Below are 26,135 nucleotides of genomic sequence, written 5' to 3'. Positions count from 1 at the left end.
ATGCCGCAGAGCGGCTGGGCCCGTGAGCCATGTCCACTGAGCCTGCGCGTCCGGAGCATGTGCTCCGCAACGGGAGAGGCCACAACAGTGAGACGCCCGCATATCGCCACAAAAAAAAAAAAAAAAAGCATAATTTTCATCCGATGGTATAGTTGGTCTGGATGGATAGCTTCATCATCAACTTCTATTAGTCTAGCTGGAGTACTGTATTCAAAATCAGACATCCAATACTGTATTTGTGGATGGTCTAGAAACCCATGTTGGGAATGACTATATAACACTTGTTATTACCCTTTTGGCTTAGGTTCTTTTTATTATTCTCTGAGACAGTTGATGTGTTCTCAAAATGCACACATTCGTTCAGCTGTGAAATTTGTATAATCAATTCCTGTCAGAACAAGTATCATTATAAAACATACTTCTATAGGGAAAATCCAAACCTTTTCATGCCCTCTTCTTGTCTATGTGACTTAATATTTTATTTAACCAAAGCATTGTAGTAATTCATTGAAATGTAATTTAACCTTAACCTGATTTATGGCGGGGTTTTTTTCTTTTCCTTTTAACATTTTTTTTTTTTTTTGAGTTTGACCAACTCTTTTTAGTGACGCCATTCATCTGCTCACTTAGCTCTTATGCTTTTGGGGTTGAGTCTTGTAAATGTACTTTAAAATGTTTCTGTTGGAAAATAGCAGGAAGGTAGTAAGTACATATTGTGCTGGCATCTATTTAATTCTTTGTTCAAACTTTCTACAACTTTGACTTTACGATGAAAATCCTCATGCACTTCACTTCATTTTCTTTATCTGAAAGCATCTCTTTACCTCGTATATGCACAATTCCTTTCTGTTTGTCACATTAATTTGCTTGGTTTATGTAACAGCCTCTACAGCCTCTCTTCGTTTGGTGTCTGTCTGTTTTGCATGTCTAATCTCCATTAAAATTTCCTTCAGGCATTTTTATTTCTCTAGTTTTTCACATGGTCATCCTGGGCTTTGTGACCTGTGCTTTGACATTGTTTCGCCTCCGACATTGTTTCACCTCCTGGCATGAAAGGATCTTTGCAAAAAACTATTATGTTCGAATACAATCTATGAAAAGTATCAATATTTGCATTTCATCATATTTTTTAAAGTCGTTTTCTTTTCTTTGAATATCAAAGCGATCATGTTAGTTTTCATTTCCCTGCCAAACAGCACAACTGGTCTTTCCTGGGCCTTTATCTAGTTATTAATTCCCATCTTGCTGCTTCCACCTCTGCAACTGCTAAAGTTGTCCAGTAATCTGTTGGTTTTCACCTAGCATATGTTGAAAGTAGAAGGGGAGAGAGGTCTGCCCTCAAATTTCATGTTTACATATATGTTAACACTAAAGGTCCTTGTGACCTCTGAAGTAAAAACTCACTTTACTTTATTGAGTTCTGAAATGGATTTAGACCTGAGTTTAAAATGCAGTAAACAGGGTGTTTTGTTTGACACACACTTTTAGTTTTTCAGTACAAAGGTACCCAGAAAAAAACGTCTTTAGACTTGGAAAGAATATTTCATTTATGCATCTGGCTGGGTTTAGGCATGAACAAAGAGTCAACCATCAACAGAAATACGATGTTATAAAAATGGCAATATGACTTTTCTTCTACTGCTCATCCATTGCTTAACCCAGGTGCCTAGCTTTCATTAGCTTTCAAACAGTAGAGGTAATATTTGGAGGATAACACTTCCTCATCACAACCTCAGGTATCTTTGCATTTATGACTGACTGCACATCTCAGATGTTGGCACTCAGAACTGGTCAACAACCCTTTTATTACATTTTCCTAATAAATTCTCTATTTTATTCCCTAAGATGGTTCTTTCCCACCTTCTTGTCTCTTCTTAGATGCTCCAATAATTCCACCCCCTGCATTCTCAGCCAATGACCTTGCTACATACTATATAGAAAAAACATGCAGCCAGGAAGAATTCCCTCCTTTCTCTCCACCACCCTTCTGCACCACTACTCATATGCTCCAGTGCTCTCTGTGTCTTCGCTCCTGTATAAAGGCCAGTGATATGCAATCAACCCCTCTTTGTGGGACCTTTCTCCCTAGCATAAAACTACCATCCTGGGAAGCTGCTGCATAGCACAGGGAGATCAGCTTGATGCTTTGTGACGATCTAGAGGGGTGGGATAAGGAGGGTGGGAGGGAGGCTCAAGAGGGAGGGGATATGGGGATATAGGTGTACATATAGCTGATTCAGTTTGTTGTACAGCAGAAGCTAACACAACACTGTAAAGCAATTATACTCCAATAAAGATATATATATTTTTAAAAAAAACCTGCCATCCCTTGATCTCCAGCTAGCACTCCATTTCTTTGACCAATTTTCAGCAAAATTTCTTAAAAGAGTGCCTGACTCTATTTCCTCACCCCCCCCCCATTCTTTACATAACCTGCTTCATTTCATTTCCATCATCCCCAGCACTCATGACCAACATCTTTCCAGAGCCAGCATCTTTGTTTCTCTCAACCTCTCAGCAGTTACTTATGCCATGGACACGTCCTTCTTGTGATCCTTTCTTCTCTCCATAGGGTGATGCTCCTCCCACCTCGTTTTCCCGCTTCCTCTCTGGTTCCTCCATAGTTCTCTGTGCTGGCCTCTCATCTTCTTGCAGAGCTCTAAACATCAGCTGTATTCCAGCCCTCCTCTACACTTTCTCTAGCTGTTATCTAACTCCATGCTTCAGAAATCATCTCTCAGTGCATTGCACATTCATATCTCTAATTTAGACCACTCCCCTGCCCTCTAAATATATATCCAACTACTAACTTGACACCTCCCGGTGTTTATAAAACACAGTGATAGAATGTCTTCCAGTAGACTCGACATTCTAGGGCAAAAGCTCTTGTTTGGAATCTCCTCAAAATATGCTTGCAGTATCAAGAGACCATTAAAAGTGAACAAAACTTCTACCTACTAGTTTGTCTAGTTTTATATAGCAGTTTGGAAAAAAAATCATCTGAACATTGTCACCTTATGAACAGCATAGTGTAATAGGTTGTGAATAACCCCAGAGTTATCAGAGTCCAACTTAATAATTCCCACTAGAAACCCCCATGTTAGGGGATTTCCAATTATTTCAATTGATATCACAGTGTTTTAAAAACTATTATTTCTAATTCACTCTTCATTTTAACATGAATAGCATGTATGTCTCTCTACTCATTTCAGTTGTGTATCTCATACTGTTCTGTAGATGGGATGAAAAGAGAAGTGTTAATTCTTTTTAGCTCCATTCCTCACATACTATATGGATTATAGTTGTTATTGCTAAAGCTATTATCTTAAAATTTTTGTGTTCTTAATTAACAAAGCTGTGTACTTACTTATTTTATTTGGATTCACAAGATGCCTGCCATTTTTAGTACCATAAAGCTTCTCTGTCTCCTATTGTTAGCTACTTAAACATTATATATCTTAAATAGGCTGTGCATACCTAGACTTTTGCCTCCATGAATGAGTGAAAATTAAATAAATAAATAAGACGTAGAAAGGATGAAATGTGATGAGGTGATGTTTCAGACTTAGTGGTTATCAAGCCATCTGGTGACTAGTGAATTGCCCACAATCATAGTCTCAATGTTTGAATGAGGCAGTTGATAATTCATCTGTTTTCAGGACTGTCTACATCCTAGTGAGCACAGCTAAAAGATCTGAGCATATGAATAGCATCTACTGCCTTAATTCACCAATTGCAGCAGCAGATAAGCCATCCCTGTTATAGAGTGTGTTCCTAATAACACAGGAGTAAAGGAAGCCGCCGGGATGAGCAGGGAAGACTGTGCCTCTGTACGGTTCACAGTTAGATTCCAGTTAATGAGTTTCCAGAAAGTTCTTGCAAGATTGATGTAATCTGAGAAGAGTTTTCTGTCAATAGAAACTCCCTCTGTTTCTCCTTTGTCCTTTTATTGACCGTGTTTATTTTGGGTTCCAGTAAAGATCAAGTGACTGATTGTATAATGACCAACAAGAAACCTGATGGGAGGAGAAGTGGGGAACCTGCCTTTTCTTCAATGCTCCTGATGCCTAATTCTATTTTGGTTAGAAATTTTTTAAGCTTCTGTTAGCTCTGACATTCTCTTCTGAACCTATGAAAGAGTTCAAGTCTTGACTGGCATGTATACAGGCACTATTCCAGGTGCTCTCAGGAATCACACATATCTGCCACTGTCCCTGAATGCTCATGTCCAATGATTAGGTCATTCACCACTGCAGTTGTCAGAGCTGATAAAGAACTCTGAACCAGTGTGTTACTGGAACCAAGAAAGACAAAGAAAGCACCATTAAGATGTCCTTGGGTCTTGAATTAGCAGGAGAGGCTTATGAGAACCTGAAGGGATTGCGGGAGTGTGGAAAAGTTGGGAAAATTTGTTGAGCTTTGTGCCTGTCACTTTAACTTTCTGGGTTTAGAATTTTTCATTTGTACCAAGAAGGAATGGATTAGAACAGAGGTTCTCAACCTGACAGCGCATGTGGAAACTTTATAAAGAGAGAGATTACTCAGGGTCCTCTAAGATTAGTTAAAGCCGTTCTCTTCGTTGGGAGCGAGGTGACCAGGCATGATGTCTATCTTTTAAAAAGTGTTCCAGGTGATTCTGGTATATCTAGACTTGTGAATCACTGGATTGGATGGTCTCTAAGATTCATTTTCACTCCAGTTTTCTGAGAGTCATGGCACGGAGTCAGCAAGCTCTGTCTATGAAGGGTTAGATAGTACTTTTTTCAGCCTTGTGAGCTATGTGGTCTCTATGGCAATTATTCAACTCAGCCTTTGTCGGGCAAAGCTAATGTAAACAAATGGATGTGGCTGGATCTGGCCATTGGGCCATAGTTTTGCTGACCTCTGGTCTATGGGATAGAATTTACCTTGGAACTGACAGACCATCAGCAAATTACTTTTGTCCTGTGTATCAACCAATGACACATATAAATCTGTATAAGACATATAAAGGATGGTGCTTAATGAGAGAGAACTTGGGGAAGTTGCACTATCTCAAAATTAAGATGCTTATGGAAAATCAAAACCTTGGGAAAATATTTTGATTTGTTGTTCTGGATTTTGTTTTTTAGTAAATCTTCTCTTCTTGAGATTTCTTTTGAAATATGTTTAATGGATACCACATAGACCCAGTTGCATTCACCAAGCACTTGCTGATGGCCTATCATGTGCTTTTAAAAAACAGTAACACCAGAAAGAGTTCAAGTTGGAGTAATAGATTCAATAAGTGATACCAGACCTTTTCAGATAGGTAAATTTGAGAGTCTTCCTTTGCCTATTGGCATTTAGTACCTTGATTATTGAAACTCTTAATTATTAAAATAGGCACAACATATTTGATACCTCTACGTTTATTTAGGATATGTCTTTTGTCATTAGTTGTAATGTGTTTTCTTTCTCTTTCTCACTTCTTACAGTCAGAAAAAGTGACATTGACTTGCCATGTGATTTGCCACAAGTTAAATAGCAAGCTATAATAATTTCCAAAGGGTTAGAATTTATAGTATACTATAAGTAACTCACTCATGCTGTTAATAATTTATAACAATACAGTTCTGATTGACTTTTTAAGTGCTCTAGGAGCATAAGTAATGGGCGCAGAAAGATAGACCAGAGTTTCAAGAATATGTTTTGGGCAGAGTCTGTTTCCATAATAACCATTATCTCTTTTTTTTTTTTTTTACATCTTTATTAGAGTATAATTGCTTTACAATGGTGAGTTAGTTTCTGCTTTATAACAAAGTGAATCAGTTATACATATACATGTGTTCCCATATCTCTTCCCTCTTGCGTCTCCCTCCCTCCCACCCTCCCTATCCCACCCCTCCAGGTGGTCACTACTCAACCATTATCTCTTAAATCTATATGCATGGCTTAAAGATTATGCCAATGACTCTAACGTGGTCTTGGGTCTCAGGTCTCTAGTTAGCTGATTCTGAAAAGCATTTAGTTTGGGTCTACCAGGAAGAATCTATGATTTAAAACACTTTAATCCTCCCTTTCATGTACTTCACATTTTGAAAATCTCTCTTGCAAAATGTGTGTTATTTCACATGTCACTCTTCTAGATGATTCTCTTCACATTTATTTCTTATAATCTTCTTATAACAACCAGTTGTGAAAACTCTTTACAGTGTTGCCAGCCAGATCTCAGGCTTATGAAATATATTTTCTATCATCATGGCTTTTGGGGTATTACAGCATGTAGTTTAGGTGTTAATGCACAGTTTTGATGTACTGGTTTCCAAATAACCAAAAGGATGAAAGGAAAAAGAGCAATATTTTGTGAGGGAGAGGAGTCTGGCTTCCTGACTTGCCCTAGAATAGATCTTTAAGCCTCTTTGTTAACGAAAGGTGGAAAGGAAAATCAGGAATCATTTTCTTTTTCACTAAATATATCTGTTATAAAGTTGAGATGAGGCTGTGGAGCTGTCTTTTCCCAAAAGACTCTGGTCTCCTGATGCTTAGATTAGTAATTTAGACCAACGGTCCCCAACCTTTTTGGCACCAGGGACCGGTTTCGTGGAAGACAATTTTTCCACGGACGGGGGGTTGGGGGGTTGGTTCAGGCGGTAACGCGAGCGATGGGGAGCGGTGGGGAGCGGCAAATGAGGCTTTGCTCGCTGCCCAACCGCTCATCTGCTGTTGTGCGGCCCTGTTCCTAACGGGCTGCGGACCTGTAGAGGTCCGCAGACTGGGGGTTGGGGACCTCTGATTTAGATGCTATCATAAAGATAATGAGATTCAGTTTTAAAGATTGACTCAGGAGAATTTTTTGAGCATAGTAAATTTAAATAATCAAGCCAAAAATTTGAAGCAGATGCTCCTCAAGCAAAAATCCCACTTCATTTTAGTTAAACTCCAATTTTATAGAAGTCTGTGCAAATTATATCAAGTTTTCCTCTTCATGTGAGGAAAGGTTTGATGTTTCAGTGCCTGAGTCTCATTTTGGCTTCATCATTTACTTCTTAAAATCTAAGACACATTCTCCCACCTAAGCTGGTAATGGCTACATTGAGACTTTGCTGTCAGTGGGCTAGACAGAGCTTCCCCCTCATTCCTCTTCGGGAAACACGTTTCTATGCACAGAAGCAGCAGCTTAAGGTGAAGGAGTTTGCCCGACTCCGTCTACAGAACTCTGAAAATTGCCAACTCTGAATTTCCATCCGGCTCCATCTACATAGCTGGACAATGGCGTAGCAGTTTTTACATATCACCTGAAAATGTTTAGACATTCCAAATTAGAGACAGGATTAAGTTAGTTTAAAAAGCTCAATGAAGACAAATATATGAGACTAAAAATGGTTTGGTATGTTACAACTTCCTTCTAATCCAGATAGCAGTGTATATTTTCAGGCTGAGAGGCCGAGGCTACAACTGCAGCCTGGATTTCCTGCTAAGGTCCTCGCAGCACTGTCATTCTCCCTGCTCAGAAACTGCTTTCTGCAGATGAGGTAGAACAATGCATTAATTCATTATGAACAAAGATTTATTAAGGGACTGCATGATGGTAAACACTAGATGGGGAAGATACAACAAACAATGCTTGAATAAGTTTACTGTAATAGCCACAGCGGATTTAACGGAAGCCCATAAGATGTAAGCTTCACGTTCTCCCACTTGCATGGAACCCTTTGAAGGCCCTATACTTAATTTTTTATGCAGAATTTTAATTCTTTTTCTTTCTTCTCTCTTTTTGAATATTGTTCCCTGTAAATCCTTGTTGTTATACAGTAAATCCTTGTTGCTTATCTATTTTATTTATAGTAGTGTGCATCTGTTAATCCCATACTCCTAATTTATTCCCCCTTAGTAACCATAAGTTTGTTTTCTGTATCTGTGAGTCTGTTTCTGTTTTGTAGGTAGATTCATTAGTATTATTTTTTAGATTTCACATATAAGTGATATCATATAATATTTATCTTTCTCTGTCTGACTTGCTTCACTTAGTATGATATTCTCTAGACCCATCAATGTTGCTGCAAATGGCAATATTTCATCCTTTTTATGGCTAAGATTTCATTGTATATATATTATTTTTCTTAAGAAGAGTCCCCCAAATTACTGAAGTTTCAGGTTCCACCAAACCTGGATCCATCCCTGATTGCAGGTGTGAATCTTTGGCTGTGAAATCAAGTGTACGAGAAATATGACTTGTGCTATAGTCAAATTTATTTTCTATTTGAACATGCCTTCCGCCGAGTGGAAGAAACAACCTCAGCAAATACAGAGATTTTCCTAGAAGTGAAACTATAATAAATTGTGAGTGGAGTTTACAGGATACCAAGACCGTGAAGGAGGGGGCGTCTGGCCCTAGGTTGTCCCTTGTTGTGCTTGCTGTCTCCAAGACTAGACTCTCTGACCTAGAAGTGTACAGTCCAGGTCTATTGGGTCTTTGTCCTTCTGGTCCTGATTCTGAGCTCTCCCTAGGTGAGCTCTCTCTCTCTCTCTCAGCTGCTTCCATGTCTCTGAGGAATGGAAGACCCTGAGGGATCAAAGCATTGGGATTCTTTGGCTTCCCTTCAGCACCATTCTGGAAATACAAGAAAGTCTGAAGCGATGTCAAGTTATCTATGTCTAGACATGCCAAGCATCCGTGTCCACTCTATTGCTCCTGTGCCATGCCGGGCACTGGAAGCTTCTCTAAGGCCCTCCTCATTCCTGGCTGCACCTTAGAAATGAGGCATAGGCTTCCTATGTTCTAAAATCCCTCAAATCTACTTGAGGAGAGAACCAGAGTTCAGTTGCAAGGCAGTGCTTCTTTTAAGAGGAACTGGTGTCTCAGCCCATTCATGAGTTGGATTGTGCAGTGAGGAGAGAAGCTATTTCTCATCCATCAGAATTTCATCCATGACTACTGTTTTTTACATAAACACTGTGCTTTGTGTCCTTCAGGTTTTTGTTTTTGAAGCTTAAAAGGCAATATTCATGTGGCTCAGAATTTTCAAACTGTCAATCTCTGACTACAAAGGCAAATTTTTGCAACTTGCAAGACTAGAAATGATTTTCTGTGCTCTGGTTCTGATGTAGCTTCTCCTTTGAGAGGCAGTGAAAGTAGAATGTGCAAATTGGAGAGCCTGCGAGGTACAAGGAATTAGTTAGCAATTCATAACATTATCTGGCCACATCATCTATTCAGTAGTGGCATTTCAGTGGCTGATAAACTGACCATAATGCAGGTGTCTGCCCTAGCCACCTTTTCTTCCCATCAGAAAATATTCTAACCCATTGAGTTGAGTGAATGTTCATGTGCTGTGGATGAGTGCCCATTGTTAAGGTGAACTAGTTCTTGGTCAGGGATATTTGACCATGCTGTGGGTAACTATAATAGCCTGTCTTGGGGTCACTTTATGCAATTAGACTATATGAAAGGTGACGAGCTGAAAATTGTTTTCTAAATTTGATAGGCACATTCCATCTATCATAGCTGACATTAGAAGTTCTGCATTCAAAAAACAAGCAAACAGGGCTTCCCTGGTGGTGCAGCGGTTGAGAGTCCGCCTGCCGATGCAGGGGACGCAGGTTCGTGCCCCGGTCTGGGAAGATCCCACATGCCGCGGAGCGGCTGGGCCTGTGAGCCATGGCCGCTGAGCCTGAGCGTCCAGAGCCTGTGCTCCGCTACGGGAGAGGCCACAACAGTGAGAGGCCTGCATACCGCAAAAAAAAAAACAAAAAAAAACCAAGCAAACAAAGAAGTTCTGGATTCACCCTTGCTAATGGAGAATGTAATTTGCTGTACTCAAACACAAATCCTTACACAGAAAGCTTATCCACTACATTTTAGTGCTACCAAAATAGTAGTTTTGAATGTCATTTTCTAATAACACCACATATAATTTTGAGTAGTTTAGATAGCAATATTTAAATGTTCTTTTTGATTGCTTGGAAGTATGAAAATACGATAGATTTTTGTTATACAATACCTTTCTTGACATACTAAAGCACCTAACCAAAGACTAGTTCAGAATTCTTCACAGCATTGACATGCAGAAATGTCAACAGTTTACTTTAATTCAAAATTAATAAAAAATAACTGAATCAGGATTTAACAAACCCTGAAAATCACCCATAATTTGGAATTTAAAATACTATGTCAGAGGACTAGTTATAATATGCCTTTCATTTCCTCTAGAGTTAGTTATGATGGATGTGGGCTTTGGATACTTTTCACTTCCATTTACAGTGGGTTTGGCTTAAAAGGATTCCCTTTTTGAATTTTGAATAATTATTGAAGATACTTCAAAGATAGTCTCAAGATGAAGGAAATTGAAGCACACAATTACTAGACAGAAGAAAGCTCTTTATAAACAGCAGGCTTGATCAGTGCATGTGAAAACAGGCAACGCTATTAGATTTGCTAAGGTGGAACTTTTAATGTTCAGTTAAGGATCAATGTCTAAACTTCTCAGATTCATCTACCAGTCATTCATACTAAAGGTGAAGAATTCTTCCCATTTCACCTTTTGATAATGAAAAATAGAAATAATAGAGACATATGCCCAAAGGCATTTCTTCCCACCATTTTTTTGCAAAAAGAATCATTTCTAATAATCTAAACCTTAACTATAAATACAATGATAAGAAATTAACATTGTAAAGGAGAAGGTTAAAATCTTGACTGGGTAAAGCCAGAATCAACAATTACTTTTAAGACAAAAAAATTTCTGTCTAGTAAGCTGTTAACACCTGTGAAGGACTAAGCCATAGAATCAAGGATGATATCTTTTAAAAATAGAAATTGAGGGCTTCCCTGGTGGCGCCGTGGTTGAGAGTACGCCTGCTGATGCAGGGGACACAGGTTTGTGCCTCGGTCCGGGAAGATCCCACATGCCGCGGAGCGGCTGGGCCTGTGAGCCATGGCCGCTGAGCCTGTGTGTCCAGAGCCTGTGCTCCACAATGGGAGAGGCCACAACAGTGAGAGGCCCGCGTACCGCAAAAAAAAAAAAAAAAAAAAAAGAAATTGAGTGAATTCAAAGTCTCCAACTCTTTCTTCTTATTCATTTATTTATTTATATATTTAATCATTCACATATTTATCCCTTTATTCACTTAAATTTTTTCAAATATTTATTGGATGCTTATTATATGCCAGGCTATTTTAAAAATCAAATTCCAATAAATTATAGTTGTTCAGAGAAATATGTTCTTGTTAAAGAATTTAAGCACCTTTGAAAAATAGTTGAATTTCTTAATGCCATTTGCAGCAACATGGATGCAACTAGAGATTATCATACTAAGTGAAGTAAGTCAGAAGGAGAAAGACAAATACTATATGATATCACTTATATGTAGAATCTAAAATATGACACAAATGAACTTATTTACAAAACAGAAACAGACTCACAGACATAGAGAATGGACTTGTGGTTGCCAAGGAGGGTAGGCAGTGCAGGGGTGGGGGATGGATTGGGAGTTTGAGGTTAGCAGATGCAAGCCATTATATATAGAATGGATAAACAACAAGGTCCTACTGTTGCAAGGGAACTATATTCAATATCCTGTGATAAACCTTAAGGGAAAAGAATATGAAAAAGAATTTATATACATATGCATAACTGAATCACTTTGCTGTATATCAGAAACTAACACAACATTGTAAATCAACTATACTTCAATAAAATACATTTAAAAAAATAATTTTAAAAATGGTTGAATTTTAAATACAGCTCTTATACACAGTCACATTTTGCTCAGCAATGGAAATTGATCTTTAAGTAATTCAGATTAAAAATGTAATATTTAACTACAGATATATGCCAGTGACTTAAATTTGTTTGAAGATTATTGTGGTTATTCAAAATTTACTAAGCCTCAAGAGTCCACTTACCACCCAGCTGACATAGAATTGTTGATAGTTATTAATGTACTGTGAGAGTAAGGCAAGACTCTTATGTAGTGGTTTAGAGGTGTGAAACATTTTATTATAATATACCAGTTGTAAAACATTGTGTAGTACTACTCATGGTAGAAAAAAGTTTTCCCCTTGACATCATCTATTCCCTTGAGTAGAGTTTGGCTATTTATGTGTGACTTGCATAACTGAGAATTTACTGATCACAAAAACAAGCAGTTTTATACAGAGCACATTTATAGAAATCCTAGTTAATTCTCTTGGTTAAGCTTTTAATTACATCCAGTTATTTCCTGTTAGTTCATTGAAAAACCTAACAAATAACCAAGTGACGACTAGCTAGCATCCCATCTTAAAAGTTATTTTTTAGCAAACACCAAACTAATTACGACATTGTCTGCAGCTCTTAAAGAAAAATTAAAAATTATTTTTATTTCAGATGCGATCTGTGAGCCGAGTCTTTAAGTTTATTGATATGCCAGCAGAAGATGGTGAACCTAACAAGTCACTGAAACCATCCAAGGATGGCCAGCTCTCAAAAGTTATGATTATCGAGAATCATCATGTGAAGAAAGATGACATCTGGCCCTCAGGGGGCCGAATGACCGTGAAAGACCTCACAGTGAAGTATATAGACGGTGGGAATGCCATATTAGAGAACATTTCCTTCTCAATAAGTCCTGGCCAGAGGGTGAGATTTAAATATTGCTTCCTTTGTTAAACCTGTGTTCAGTAAGTGAATTTCAGTAGCCTAAAGCAATGTGTTAGTAGAATCCATTTGTAACACTGTTATTGTAGACTAGGACCAATATTGAACACAAATATTTTCAAGTTATTATATGAAGTCATTGTTTCATGTGAAATATACTTTGCAAAGTCCTGAGTCTATATAATGGAACCATTTTATTTTATTTTTGTATTAATTTTTATTGGAGTATAGTTACTTTACGATGTTATGTTAGTTTCTGCTGTACATCAGAGTGAATCAGTTATATATATACATATATGCACTCTTTTTTAGATTCCATTCCTATTTAGGTCACCACAGAGCACTGAGTAGCGCTCCCTGTGCTATACAGTAGGTGCTCATTAGTTATCTATTTTATACATAGTAGTGTATATATGTCAGTCCTAATCCCCCAATTCATCCCACTCACCTCTTTCCCCCTTGGTAAACATGAGTTTGTTTTCTACATCTGTAATTCTATTTCTGCTTTGCAAGTAAGTTCATCTGTACCATTTTTCTAGGTTCCACATATAAGCAATATTATATGATATTTGTCTTTCTCTTTCTGACTTACTTCACTCTGTATGACAATCTCTGGGTCCATCCATGTTGCTGGAAATGATATTATTTCTTTCTTTTTTATGGCTGAGTAATATTCCATTATATATATATTATATATATATATATATATGCCACATCTTCTTTATCCATTCCTCTGTCAATGGACATTTAGGTTGCTTATACAAACAGCTCATGCAGCTCAATATCAAAAAACAAACAACCCAATCAAAAAATGGGTAGAAGATCTAAATAGACATTTCTCCAAAGAAGACATACACATGGCCAAGAGGCACATGAAAGGATGCTCAACATCACTAATTATTAGAGAAATGCAAATCAGAACTACAGTGAGATATCACCTCACACTGGTCAGAGTGACCATCATCAAAAAGTCTACAAATAATAAATACTGGAGAGGGTGTGGAGAAAAGGGAACCCTCTTGCACTGTTGGTGGGAATGTAAATTGATACAGCCACTATGGAGAACAGTATGGAGTTTCCTTAAAAAACTAAAAATGGAGCTACCATATGATCCAGCAATCCCACTCCTGGGCATATAATGGGATCTTTTTTTAAAAAAAATTAATTTATTTGACTTATTTATTTTTGGCTGAGTTGGGTCTTTGTTGCTGTGCACATGCTTTCTCTAGTTGTGGTGAGCAGGGGCTACTCTTCGTTGCGGTGCGCAGGCTTCTCATTGCAGTGGCTTCTCTTGTTGCAGAGCACGGGATCTAGGTGCGTGGGCTTCAGTGGTTGCGGTATGCAGGCTCAATAGTTGTGGCTCACGGGCTCTAGAGCACAGGCTCTGTAGTTGTGGCGCACAGGCTTAGTTGCTCTGTGGCATGTGGGATCTTCCTGGACCAGGAATCGAACTGCGTTGGCAGGCGGATTCTCAACCACTGCGCCACCAGGGAAGCCCCGGGACCATTTTAAATGTGATTCTACTTGCAGAATATCTAATTGATTGCTACCTTACCAACTAAAGAAGCTGTTAAATAAACCAAAATTATAACATGTTTTAGATTTTGCATCTTGAAACTATCTTCCATTTCAGGTGAGGGAAATATTTTGTTGCTGACTCCATCTAAAGTTTTCTTAAATTTTATGTAATTGACACTCTTTCCAACAAGTGGTACTTTTTTTCTTAGCTTTTTCCAATTTTCTTGTTTAGTTGGAGTTTTCATCAAGGTATGGATTGTTAAATTTTTTTCCCAATAATGTGCTAAGTTATAATTATTTATGAAGCAATAATTTTTTATTATTTAATAAGCAAAAATAACCTTGTACTATTTTGAAGTGTTTTTTATGGGTCCCAGCGCTGGGCTGAATTCACAGAAGTTACTCAAATATACGGATTCTGGAATTGATTCTTAGAGAAAGGGATGGTCATTCTCCCTACATTTTATGCTGTGTAAATGTGATTTTGCATTCTCTCCAGATTCCTTATTCTGGGCCACTCTATAAATCTAGCAGGAGTATTATATTGTTTTGATTGCTTTCTTTTCCATTTAAATTGAGATAGAATACAATAGGGCCACTTCTTATGAAAACTGAATTTTATTTTATTTATTTTTTAAAATATTTATTGGGTTGCGCTGGTCTTAGTTGCAGCTCACCGGCTCCTTAGTTGTGGCATGCATTTGGGATCTAGTTCCCTGACCAGGGATCTAACCCGGCCCCCTGCATTGGGAGCGCGAAGTCTTAACCACTGCGCCACCAACGAATTCACTGAAAACTGAATTTTAAAACTTCATCTCTCTGTGGTTTAATCTCAAACAGAGATTTTTTTTTTAACTGGGGAGATAATGGTCAGTAAGTTTCGTTAGGCCACCATCACTGTCACCAACACAGAAACAGACTGTTTTCACTTGCTTTTGCCCATGGGTTTAGGAATGTTTGATAATTGGATGTATTAGGCAAAGTTCTGATAAGAAAAATGTATAGAGTGAGCAAAAATTTTCTACATCTTATGCTAAATGGCTTGAAATTGCACACTGGAAATTTTGACTTACCTTTTAGTCTAGTTAGGAAAAATATATTCACATACTACTAAAATTAGCTCTCTATTATATTTATGCTCATCAAGAATGAGATTTTTTTTTCTGAGAGAAAAGTATAAATGGGCATAAATGGAAAGACTAGGTTTTAGACTGAATTTTCCCCTAATATTAGAATGAGGTTGTCTAAAGTTATGCTTTGGAACTAAGTAAAATTAATGGTTTGCCTTCATTCTTCCCTTCCATTGAGAAAAGCATAATTAATTACTCTTTCTTGCTTATACATCAGTGAATGCCATAGGCAGCTGAGGGTCACCAGGATGGATGCCAAAAGCGCTGTGAAGTTATAACAACAGCAACAGATAGGTTGATCCACAGGAGGAATAGATTTGGTAAATTATTTGCTTTCCCTCCTCCTGACATTCTCCCATCCATTTGCTTTTCCAATGCTCACTTGCCCACTAAATTAAATACAAACAAGTCCGAGTAGGGTGACAGAGTTTCAGAGTCCTCGTTTTTGTAGGTAGTTTCCTTGATGCGAGAGTAGTAATCAGAGATGCTGTAAAATGAGGAAGAAGCAATATGCTCAGGCATTCCATCTTCTCTGAACCTTTATACAGGAAGCAGGTGATGTGTCTTTGCAAGACACTCCCTAGGTGCTTTGGGGGAATTGAAAATCACTCACATAAGGCTATAGATGTTTATAGAGTGCTTATCATGTCCTAAGCACTGTTTAAAGACCTTTATTTGCTATCACATTTGATCTTATTTTAACTCCAAAGGTAGATGTTATTACCCTTTTTGCGCATAGTGGAAGAAAATAACAATCAGTTAAGTGAGTGAAGTAGCAGGGATCTCAAACTCAGATCTGTCTGACCTCAAAGTCCTATTTTACCTGCTTCTCTTAAAAGAAGAAAAAGAAGGAGCAGAAGAAAGAAGACAGAAAGAGAGAGAGAGAGATCTGTCACAGAAGATGTCATTCTAAAAGGGGAAATGTGAAATCCAGTAACAGCTAAAGCAGAATTACTCTGAAGCTAACAAGGCTGAGGTTTCAAAGAACTTCACTTGCCTGAGCCCCTTTCAAGGCCCTGTACATAATTTTGTGTTTATAGTTTTGAAATCTTTATTCTTGAAAAGAGCTCCCCTCCCCCCCCCAAAAAATTATACCCTTGAATAAGAGATATGTAGATAAAATGCTAAGGTAGTTCAGAAAAGGAAGCAGTTATTATCATTTGGCTAGGAGTTGGGCTATTCAGGGAAGGTTTTCCACAGGAAGTGGCATTTAGAATGAGGCTTCAAGACTTAAACTGTGATATGAATGATTAAGGTGGGTGAAGAAAGGTGCTGTAGGCAGAGGGAAAAACATGAGGCATGGAGCATGTGTGGAAAACAATGACTGGTTCAGCCATTCGATAACTGGAGGATGCATAAAGGATGTAATTGGATCCAAGATTGGTGCAAGTTGGTGCAGATTATGGATCTTGAGAGCCAAAGCAATAAAGGGAGGTGATAACTCAGAAAATCCTAATTGATTCTGCTACCACATTGTCTTTGAGAGCAGTGGTTCTCAAAGTGTGGTTCCTGCACCAGCATCATCTGTGTCACTTGAAAACTTGCAAGAAATGCATATTTTTGAGCCTCACTGAGTCCTACTGCCCAAGGGGTGGGAACAGTGGTCTGTGTTTTATCACACCTTCCAGGTGGTGCTGATACATGCCCATCTACTTGTGAGAACCCATATTTAAGAGAGTCTTTAGGTGTAGAGGAGTGATGTAGAAGAGTGAGGGTAGAATTCTAACTGTAAAGGCTTAGGGAATGGGTGATTCCTAAATTGAGGGGTTATATAGAACACCAATGTTGGTGGTGGGAGAGAGAAAGCAAGAACATCTGTCTAAGAGGATGGGTATATAGAGGGATTTGCCTTTGTCCTGTAGGAGTAGTTGGGGGTTTTTTTTGTTTGTTTTGTTTTGTTTCTTGAGACAGGAGGAAAGGAGATAAGTGGAGTTAAAGAGAAGTGGAGTTAAAGAGAATCATTGAGCAAAAAGCTGGAAAACTGAAGGTGTTCTTATTAGACTGCCTTAATATTTTAAGTCAACTTCCAAAATCATTGAAGTTGAGTAGTGTCGGTTCTCTGATTTTGTTCTTCTCCTTCAATAATGTGTTGACTGTTCTTTTGCATCTCCATGTAAACTTTAGAATCAGTTTGCCATATACACAAAATAACTTGCTGGGATTTTGACTGGGATTGCACTGAATCTATAGATCAAGTTGAGAAGAACCAACATCTTGACAATATTGAGTCTTCCTATCCATGAACATGGAATATCTCTCCACTTGTTTAATTTTTCTTCGATTTAATTCATCACTTTTTGTAGTTTTTCTCATCCTGATCTTGTGTATATTTTTTTAGATTTATACCTAAGTATTTCATTTTGGGGAGTGCTAATGTAAATTGTATTTTGTTTTTAATTTAAAATTCCACTTGTTCATTGCTGGTATGTAGGAAAGCAGTTGACTTATGTATATTAACCTTGTATCTTGCAATCTTCCTATAGTCACTTATTAGTTCCAGGAGTTTTAGTATTGATCCTTTTGCACTCTCTACATAGATGATAACATCATCTGCGAACAAAAACAGTTTTATTTTGTTCTTCTCAATCTGTATGCCTTTTATTTCCTTTTCTTGTCTTGCATTAGCTAAGATTAGGATGCTGAAAGCAGTTGTAAGAGGGGGCATTCTTGCCTTGATGTTGATCTTAGTGGGAAAGCTTCACATTTTTCATCATTCAGTAATAATAGCTGTAGGGTTTTTGCAGAGGTTCTTTATCAAGTTGATGACCTTTCCCTCTATTCCTACTTTGCTAAGAGTTTTTATCAGGCATTGATGGTGGATTTTGTCAAAGACTTTTTCTGCATCTGTTGATATGGCTGTATTATTTTTCTTGCCCATTGATATGATGGATTGTATTAATTGATTTTCAAATGTTGAACCAACCCTGCATATCTGGGATAAATCCCACTTGGTCATGGTGTATAATTCTCTTTATACATTGTTGGATTTCATTTGTTAATTTTTTAAAGCATTTTGCATCTATGTTCATGATCATGATCTGTAATGTCTAGTTTTGGTATTATGGCAATGCTGGTTTCATAGAATGATTTAGGATGTATCCCTTTTGCTTCTGTCTTCTGAATGAGATTGTAGAAAATTGGTAGAAATTCTACTTTAGGTGATTTGTAGAATTCACCAGTGAATCTATCTGGGATTGGTGCTTTCCAATTTGGAAGGTTATTAATTATCAATTCAATTTCTTTAAAAAGTATATGCCTATTCAGATTGTCTATTTCTTCTTATGTGTTTTGGCAGATTGTATCTTTTAAGGAATTTGTTCATTTCATCTAAGTTATTAAACTAGTGGGCATAGAGTTGTTCATAGTATTTCTTTACTATTAATAATATGTATTAAGAGATGTAGTGACTTGCCCTCTTTCATTTCTTTAAAAAAAATTTTAATTGAAATATAGTTGACATACAATATTATGTAAGGTTCAGGTGTACTACATAGTGATTTGACATCTGCATACATTATGAAATGGTCACCACAATAAGTCTAGTAACCATTCATCCCCATACAAAGTTATTACAATATTAACCACATTCCTTATGCTAAATAAGGTAAATATTCTTTCATTTTGATGTTAGTAATTTGTGTCATCTCCTTATTTTCTTAGTTAGCCTGGCTAGAAACTTATAAAATGTAATGATCTTTTCAGAGAACCAGTTTTTAGTTTCATTGATTTTCCCTACCAATTTCCTATTTTCAATTGGTTGATTCTTCTGTAATTGTTATTTATTTATTTTTCTTCTGCCTAATTTGGATTTAATTTAGTCTTCTTTTTCTGGTTTCCTAAGATGGAAGCTTAGATTATTGATTTTAGATATTTCTTCTTTTTTGTATTACATATTCTTTTCTATACAAGATATTTATATTATACTACAAATATATATTTTTTGTATGAGATATATTAGCTATTTCTATATTAGATATTTCTTATTTTCTGTAGCATTTAATATTATAAATTTCCCTCTGTACTGCTTTTGCTGCATACCACAAAATCTGATAAATTTCTTTTTTATTTTCATTTATTTGAAATCTTTTTTCCCTTGAGATTTCTTTTTTAATCTATGTGTTTTTTAATGTCCAAGTATTTGGGGATTTTCCAGCTGTCTTTCTGTTATTGATTTCTGGTTTAATTCCATCATGGTCTGAGAGCATACATTGTATGAGTTGCATTCTCTTGAATTCGTTAAATTGTGTTTTATGACCCATAATGTGATTTATCTTGGTGAATGTTCCCTGTGAGCTTGAGAATAATGTTATTTTGCTGTTGTTGGATGAAGTAGTCTATAGGTGTTAATTATATCCAATTGACTGATGATTGTGTAGAGTTCAACTATATCCTTACTGATTTTCTAACTTCTGTGTCTGTCCATTTTTGATAGAGGAATATTGAAGTCTCCAACTTAATAGTGGATTCATCTATTTCTCTTTGCAGTTCTGTCAGTTTTTGCCTCATGTTATTTTGACACACTGTTAGGCATATACACATTAAAAATTATTATGTCTTTCTGGAGTATTGGCCCCTTTATCATTATATGGTACCCCTTATCTGATAATTTCTCTTGCTCTGATGTCTGCTCTGTGTAAAATTAGTTACTACAACTTTCTTTAATTAGTATTAACATGGTATATCTTTTTCTGTACTTTTAATCTATTTATATATGCCTTTACATTTAAAGTGGGTTTATTTCTTTAAAGTGAAATTAGGGAAAGACAAATACCATCTGGCTTCACTTATACATGAACTCTAAAAACAAAAAAATGAACAAATATAACAAAACAGAGAGCCATAGATACAGAGAATAAGTGGTTGCCAGAGGGGTGGGCACTGGGAGGATGAGAGAAATAGGTGAGAGAGAATAAAATTTTTTGTAGTTGCCCTAAAATTTGCAATAAATGTTTTCAACTAATCCAGGTTACCTTTAAACAACACTATAGTGCCTCACAGGTCTTGGAAGTATGTTATTATAACAAAATACAGTTGACCCCCTGAACAGAGTAGAGGTAGGGGGTGCCCACCCTCTGCACAGTCGAAAATATCTTCTTTGTTTATCCGGGATTGCTCTGTACACATGGTCCCTCTTTATCCGCAGTTCTGCATCATCTAATTCAACCAACTCTAGATATTGTAGCACTGTAGTGTTTACTATTGAAAATAATCTGCATGTAAGTGGACTTGCACAGTTCAAACCTGTGTTGTTCAAGGGTCAACTGTATTCCCACTTCCTCCCTCTTTGTCCCTTGTATTGTTGCTGCCATTCATTTCACTTATACAGAAGCATATATATAAATAGACATAATTGAATACATTGTTGCTATTATTATTTTGAACACACTACTACCTGTCAGATCAATTAAGAATAAGAAAAATAATATTTCTTATTTTACCTTCACTTATTCATTCTCTGATGCTCTTCCTTTCTTTACGTAGATCAGAATTTCTGGCTTAAATAATTTTCCTAAAGAACTTTTTAAAACACTTATTGCAAAGCTGATCTACTGGCATCAAATTCCCTTGATTTTTGTTTGAGAAACTCTTTATTTCTCCATTATCTTTTGAAGGATAATTTCACAAGGTACAGAATTCTAGCTTGGTGGTTCTTTTCTCTCAACACTTTAAATATTTCACTCCATTCTTTTTTTGCTTGCATGTTTTCTGAAGAATAGTTGAATTTAGTTCTTTTCTTTGTTCCTCTATAAGTAAGGTGGTTTTTTTCCCTCTGGCTTCTTTCAAGAATTTTTCTTTATCTCTGATTTTCTGTAGTTTGAATATAATATGCCTACATGTAGTTTTTTTGGCATTTATCCTGCTTGGTGTTCTGAACTTCCTGGACCTGTGGTTTAGTTTTTGACATTAATTTGGGGAAGTTCTGAGTCATTATTGTTTCAAATATTTTTGTTCCTTTTTCTGTTTCTTCTCCTTCTGGTATTTCCATTGGCGGTATATTATACCTTTTGTAATTGTCCCACAGTTCTTGGATATTCTGTTTTTTAGTCTTTTTCTCTTTGCTTTTTGGTTTGGAGGTTTCTGTTGTCATAGCCTCAAGCTCACAGGTTTTTTTTCCTTAGCCATGTTCAGTCTGCTGTGCCCATCATAGCCATTCTTCATTCCTGTTAAAGTGTTGTTGTTGTTTTTTATCTCTTGCATTTCTTTTTTAATTTTATTAAAATTTCATTCTCTCTGCTTACACTGTCTGTTCTTGCATGTTTTCTACTTTTTCCAGTAGAGCTCTTAGCATATTATTCATAGTTGTTTTGAATTCCTAGACTGATAATCCCAACATTTCTGGCATATCTGACTCTGGTTCTGATGCTTGCTCAATCTCTTCATACTGTGTTTTTTGCCTTTTAGCGTACATTGTAATTTTTTTTTAAAGTTTTTTTTTTTTTTTTTTTTGACGTGGACCATTTTTAAAGTCTTTATTGAATTTGTTACAATATTGCTTCTGTTTTTTTGTTTTGGTTTTTTGGCCACGAAGCATATGGGATCTTAGCTCCTTCACCAGGGATCGAACTTGTACCCCCTGCATTGGAAGGCGAAGTATTAACCACTGGACCGCCAGGGAATTCCCTACCTTGTGATTTTTTTGTTGAAAGGTGGGCATGACATACTAGATAAAAGAAACTGATAATTAGGCCTTTAGTGGTGTAAGGTCTGGGGGAAAGGGAAGTGTTCTGTTGTCCTATAATTAGGTCTCAGTCTTTTATTGAGACTGTGCCCTTGAGCAGTGAACTTCACAAGTGCTTCTCAGATTTTTCTCCCCCTTAGGTGCAACAGTACACTTATGTGGGCTGGAGTTGAGTATTCTCCTTTCTTCAATCAGTTAGGTTCTAATAAAAAACCCAGTAGGTTAGGTTCTGGTAAAATAGTTTCTCTTGAAGGAGGCCTTGTTAAGAAAAACAGAATGTTCTGTAATATTATGAAATTGTGGTTTCCCACATCTTCCTGCTGGATGCACCAGAGGGTATTTCTGTGTACTTCACTGTGGGATGAACTGTGATTGAGCTCCTGGAGGTAATACTTACAAAAGTGTGGGGACCTCTCTATGAATGACCTCACTGGGAGGTTTTTACTCTCAGACTTGACCACACTGAGCCTCCAGCAATTTGTTGGTTACAGTTTAGATTTCCCTACCCTCGCTCGAGTTGCTATGGAGGTTTCTGATCATGGGTTTCTGTTCCAGTAAGTTGTGATTCTGTCTGTCTCTCCACTTGTGGTGGCAGTGATTTGCCCTGTGACTTCATTTTCTGAAGGATCTAAGAAGAGTTTTGATTTTCAGTTTGCTCAGCTTTTCACTTGTTGTTAATATAGAGTGATGACACCCAAATTCCTTATATGCTGGACCAGAAACTAGAAGTCTTGTTTTTCAATTTTTTTTGTCCCTTTGCCTGGCACATTGCCTAGCTTACTATATGTTAAATGCATGAATGAATGAATGGATTATACCTACTTCTAGATCATATGATTGATTACAGTAGGAATTGATTCTTAAAATGTTATTCTGAGCAACTCTCTTAAGAATGTAATTTCTACTGCTTTGCCCTTAGAACCTTTAACAACATCTTACAAACTGTAACAAGATGCCCCCCCAAAAACTTCTTGCATAGTGATTAAGAAGTTGGCTCAAGTTTAGTATGGATCTTCCTTGACTTATGATGGGGTTATGTCCTATTAAACCCATCATAAGTTGAAAATATTAAGTCAAAAATGCATTTAATACACTTAATCTACTGAACATCATAGCTTAGCCTGGCCTACCTTAAACAAGCTCAGAACACTTACGTTAGCCTACAGTTGGGCAAAGTTATCTTACACAAAGCCTATTTTATAATAAAGTATCAAATATCTCATGTACTTTATTTAATATTATACTGAGTGAAAACAGAATGGTTGTATGGTTATGGAAAGGTTGTGAGTGTATCAGTTGTTTACCCTCATAATCACATGGCTGACTGGGAGCTGCAGCTCACTGCTGCTCTCCAGCATCATGAGAGAGTAGCATACCACATATCACTAGCCCAGGAAAAGATCAAAATTCAGAATTCAAAGTATAGTTTCTACTGAATGCATATTGCTTTTGCATCATTGTAAAGTCAGAAAATTGTAAGTCAAACCATCTTAAGTCAGGGACCATCTGTATATTATTTCTATTATCCAAAAGTCCTGCAATCTTAACTGTGGTCTAATTCATCTTCTTAAAAGAGAGAGAAAAAACATTTGAAAAGGACCTAAATGGGCATTTCTTGTTTAATTTTTAGTGAATTTCAGTGTTCTTGGTTCTATGGTGTGTCTGAGTCCATTCAGACTGCTATAACAAAATATCATAGGCTTCATGACTTATAAACAACAAAATTTATTTCTCACAATTCTGGAGTCTGGGAAGTCCAAGATCATGGCCCCACAGGTTCAGTGTCTGATGAGAGCCCACTTCATCATAGGTGTCTGTCTTCTCACTGTAACCTCACATGGTGGAAGGGACAAGGGATTTCTCTGGGGCCTCTTTTATAAGTGCACTAATCCCATTCATGAAGGCTCCACCCTCATGACCAAATCACCTCCCATTGGCCCTACCTCCTAATACTGTCACATTGGGGGTTAGGATTTCAACATATGAATTTAGGAGAGACAAATATTCAGCCTATAGCATGGTGAAAAGATGAAAAAATCAATATTTTGTGCATAAAAATGATTCAATATTCATATTAAAACACTTTGTTCATAGAAATTACTTTAGTGAAGAGATGTCCTATTACTTTCTTGGCTCTTAATTTAGGCCTGTACTTCACAGAACCTGTGCTTTAAATTTTATTTTCAACGCATGAGAAATGTAGAAAGTATTTCATAACTTTAACTTAAAAACAGTAACTTAAAAAAACCTTATTTTTCTTTTCAGTCTCAAATAGTTTTTTCTTAAAAGCTTTTGATTTTTGCCTAAATTTTTAACATCACCTTCCCCTAACTAGAATATCTCTTCCTTTTTTTCCTTTTCTCTTTCCTCTCAAAATACAGGCTGTGATTTTAATCTGGAGCTAGGTCTTTCATGATAAACCTAGATTTAACAAAATGCCTCAGATAATATATTGTATATATTACAGTACTGGATAGTTCTCTGATTAAATAGATATTGAATCAGACTTCAAGGTCTGTTCTTTTGGGTGAGCTTATCTGCTCTCTCCATTTGTAGTCTCTTTAAAATACTAAGATGCCACAAACAATTCAAACAATATCAAGGGCTCAGATCATAGCAGCATAAGTGCCTAGTATCTATTTGATTTGTTAAACACATATGGAATTCTGTCTTATACTGGTTTTATAAGGAGCATAGTCTCAAGAACTTATTATGTTAGGAATTATGTTTTATTAATAAACAGATTAATAACATATAAAAGTTACAATTATTATAACTCTGGGGATCCAAATTTCATTTGATTTGGCATCTTGATTTCTGGAGACTAAAGGAGATAAAAAATAATTACAACAGGTTTCAATCTGTTGCAGTATTAAAATGGTGAATAAGACACTCTGAAAAGAATGTACTGAGACTGTTCTAGTCATGGTACAATGCAATTACAGCTAGCACCAAACTCAACACTGTTTAACTTTCCACATAACATTTTGATTTATCTTGATCCAAAGTTCTCAAAGAGGAGGTACACTGAAGTTACTAGAAAACATTGACTTGGAATTAAGATCTATCTTAAAAGCTTATTTGCGGGAAGTACTCTGGCCTTATTCAACAGATCACTGAGAAGCCTGGAAAAACAAATCCTGGAAAAGAATTATTATGTGCCAATTATATAAACAACAGAAGACTTTGTTATGTATGAACCAATTAGATTCCGCGCTGTTGAAAACCGTGTGTGGCATAATGCAATGCCAGCAGTTCAGCAATATAAGGAAACCAGAGCGATAGCTAAAAACTTTAAAGCTAAAGATTTACAAATTGCCTCTGAATCCGGTTTTATCCCAACATAAAACCTGTGTTCTCTAAACATTCAATATTTGCTTCTTAAGGAAAAGGAATGTAGTCATTTATCCTAATCATTAGAATCCTGGCTAATGATTTAAGAGTCTGAAACTCAAGGAACTTTTCATCAAAAGTGCTTGATATGACTTTAGAGCAGATCACTTCCTGCTCTTGAACTTGCCTTTGCTTCTCTTTCCTCATGCCTCATCTACACAGGACATACTCAGATTGCTTATACAAAGCCTTACTGTTGTGTTTGGAAAATCATGATGTGTGGTGAATGTGTTTGTACAACATGGGCTGATTCAGAAATAGAAGTGTGCATATGAAATTCCACAAGATTTTTAAATTAAGAGTTGATCTGGTAATTGACCAAAATTGACTCTATCCATTTATTTATTAGATCTACTAAATAAGTTTATTCATTCATCCACCCTCCCTCCCTTCCTCCCCTCCTTCCTTCCTTCCTTCCCTCTATCTACCCACCTGCTCACCCACCTATCTGTCTGTCTGTCCATCCATCCATTCAGCCTTCCATCTGACTGTCTCTCAGTCAATCCAAATAAGTTTTTATTGAGTATTTATGTGAGCCAACCACTATGCCAGGTGATGAGAATTCAGTGGAAAACAAGATAGATTACCCTGCCCTTTTTGAACTTATATTCTTTAGGTGAATACAAGCAATAATCAAGGAAAGAATAAATAAAATAATTACCAATTGTGATTAGTAGTATGAAGAACCTCAACAGGGTGTTATGTATAACCTGTTGTTTATCTGATTTTCTCAGTTGTCTCAGAAAACAAACGTGTGAAACTCCCATTATAGGGCTCTTATGATAGACAGAAAGACAATTGTGTCACTTTTGTTTA

The 26,135-nt window shown here is 36.7% G+C and overlaps 1 protein-coding gene across 1 annotated transcript in view; it reads left to right on the top strand.

The window, feature by feature from the left end:
- Nucleotides 1–26,135, top strand: part of CFTR (CF transmembrane conductance regulator) — a gene marked incomplete at its 5' end in the record, with an annotated part of 192,659 nt that overhangs the window by 141,117 nt on the left and 25,407 nt on the right. Inside the window, one exon of the mRNA XM_082662061.1 lies at nt 12,330–12,581. Within this exon, the coding sequence (XP_082518187.1) occupies nt 12,330–12,581 (252 nt within the window). The remainder of the gene's footprint in view (nt 1–12,329; nt 12,582–26,135) is intronic.

Source organism: Grampus griseus (assembly GCF_964374135.1).
Source record: "Grampus griseus genome assembly, chromosome: 9".
NCBI lineage: Eukaryota > Metazoa > Chordata > Mammalia > Artiodactyla > Delphinidae > Grampus > Grampus griseus.
This window is presented reverse-complemented; position numbering and strand designations above follow the sequence as displayed.